Consider the following 763-nt stretch of genomic DNA (forward strand, 5'->3'; position numbering starts at 1 on the left):
GAGAGCAGCTGGCCGCCGTGCATGCGTTCGTTGACACGCAGCTGGCACCCGTCCTGCAGCATACGAACAGCTATCCGTGCGATGTTGCGCGAGTCGTCCAGGCCGGAGTGAGGACGGCCTTCGTACTTCAGACCCAGCTTCTCCAGCATGGTGCTCAGCTTGGTCTGCGTGCGAGGGACCTGGAGGACGGAGAGGAAACGGTCGGTGGTTTGCTGTGGTTTCTAAAAAGGCTGCGAGCGACAACAGAGCTTCTTCACAGCAGAGAGTCACAGAGGGAAAAGGACAGGTGTAATCGATAACAGTAACGATGGATGGTCCAAAGAAGAGCTATCGTTAATGTTATTAATTACACCTGTGCTTTTCTCAAACTGTTAAATAACAATCAAAAGTCCAAATATTTTACTGCTGCATTCAAACTTTAGCTTAATTAAAAGACAAAACAGGCACATTAAGTGACTCTGAACAACTCAAAAGTCAAACCTTGTAGAAGTTCCCGTATGATTTCCTTATGTTTATCCACTTCTTTGCAAACTGAGGATATCTGATGTGGCTTATACGACACTGGATGTTGAGGAACTTGCTCATGTCCCAGGCCCTGGAGACGACGCACAACAAAAAGTGTCAGATGAGATTTCACTGAAAGGATTATTAAAATGATTTTGCTCAGATTCAGCATTGAGCACTGAAGTGAACCATCGTACCCATCAGTCAGGATGGCATATTTGTATTTTGTTCCGAGCTCTCTCTCCTGAAGCCAAGCTAC

At 46.4% G+C, this 763-nt stretch overlaps 1 protein-coding gene across 1 annotated transcript; it reads right to left on the minus strand.

Annotated features, from left to right (window-relative positions):
* Positions 1-6: 6 nt before the first annotated feature.
* On the minus strand, positions 7-757 carry LOC111659728 (3'-5' exoribonuclease 1-like; the record flags this gene model as incomplete). The annotated part of the gene is made up of 3 exons (XM_023412749.1): positions 702-757; positions 481-595; positions 7-179 (listed from the first exon to the last, which is right to left on the minus strand). Coding segments are annotated over exons 2-3 (278 nt in total), but the record flags the coding sequence as incomplete, so codon positions are not given.
* Between the last annotated feature and the right edge of the window lie 6 nt (positions 758-763).

The sequence above is a fragment of the Seriola lalandi genome, unplaced genomic scaffold, assembly GCF_002814215.2.
Source record: "Seriola lalandi dorsalis isolate HSWRI2012SDOR001 ecotype SW California unplaced genomic scaffold, Sedor1 jcf7180001984383, whole genome shotgun sequence".
Lineage (NCBI taxonomy): Eukaryota > Metazoa > Chordata > Actinopteri > Carangiformes > Carangidae > Seriola > Seriola lalandi.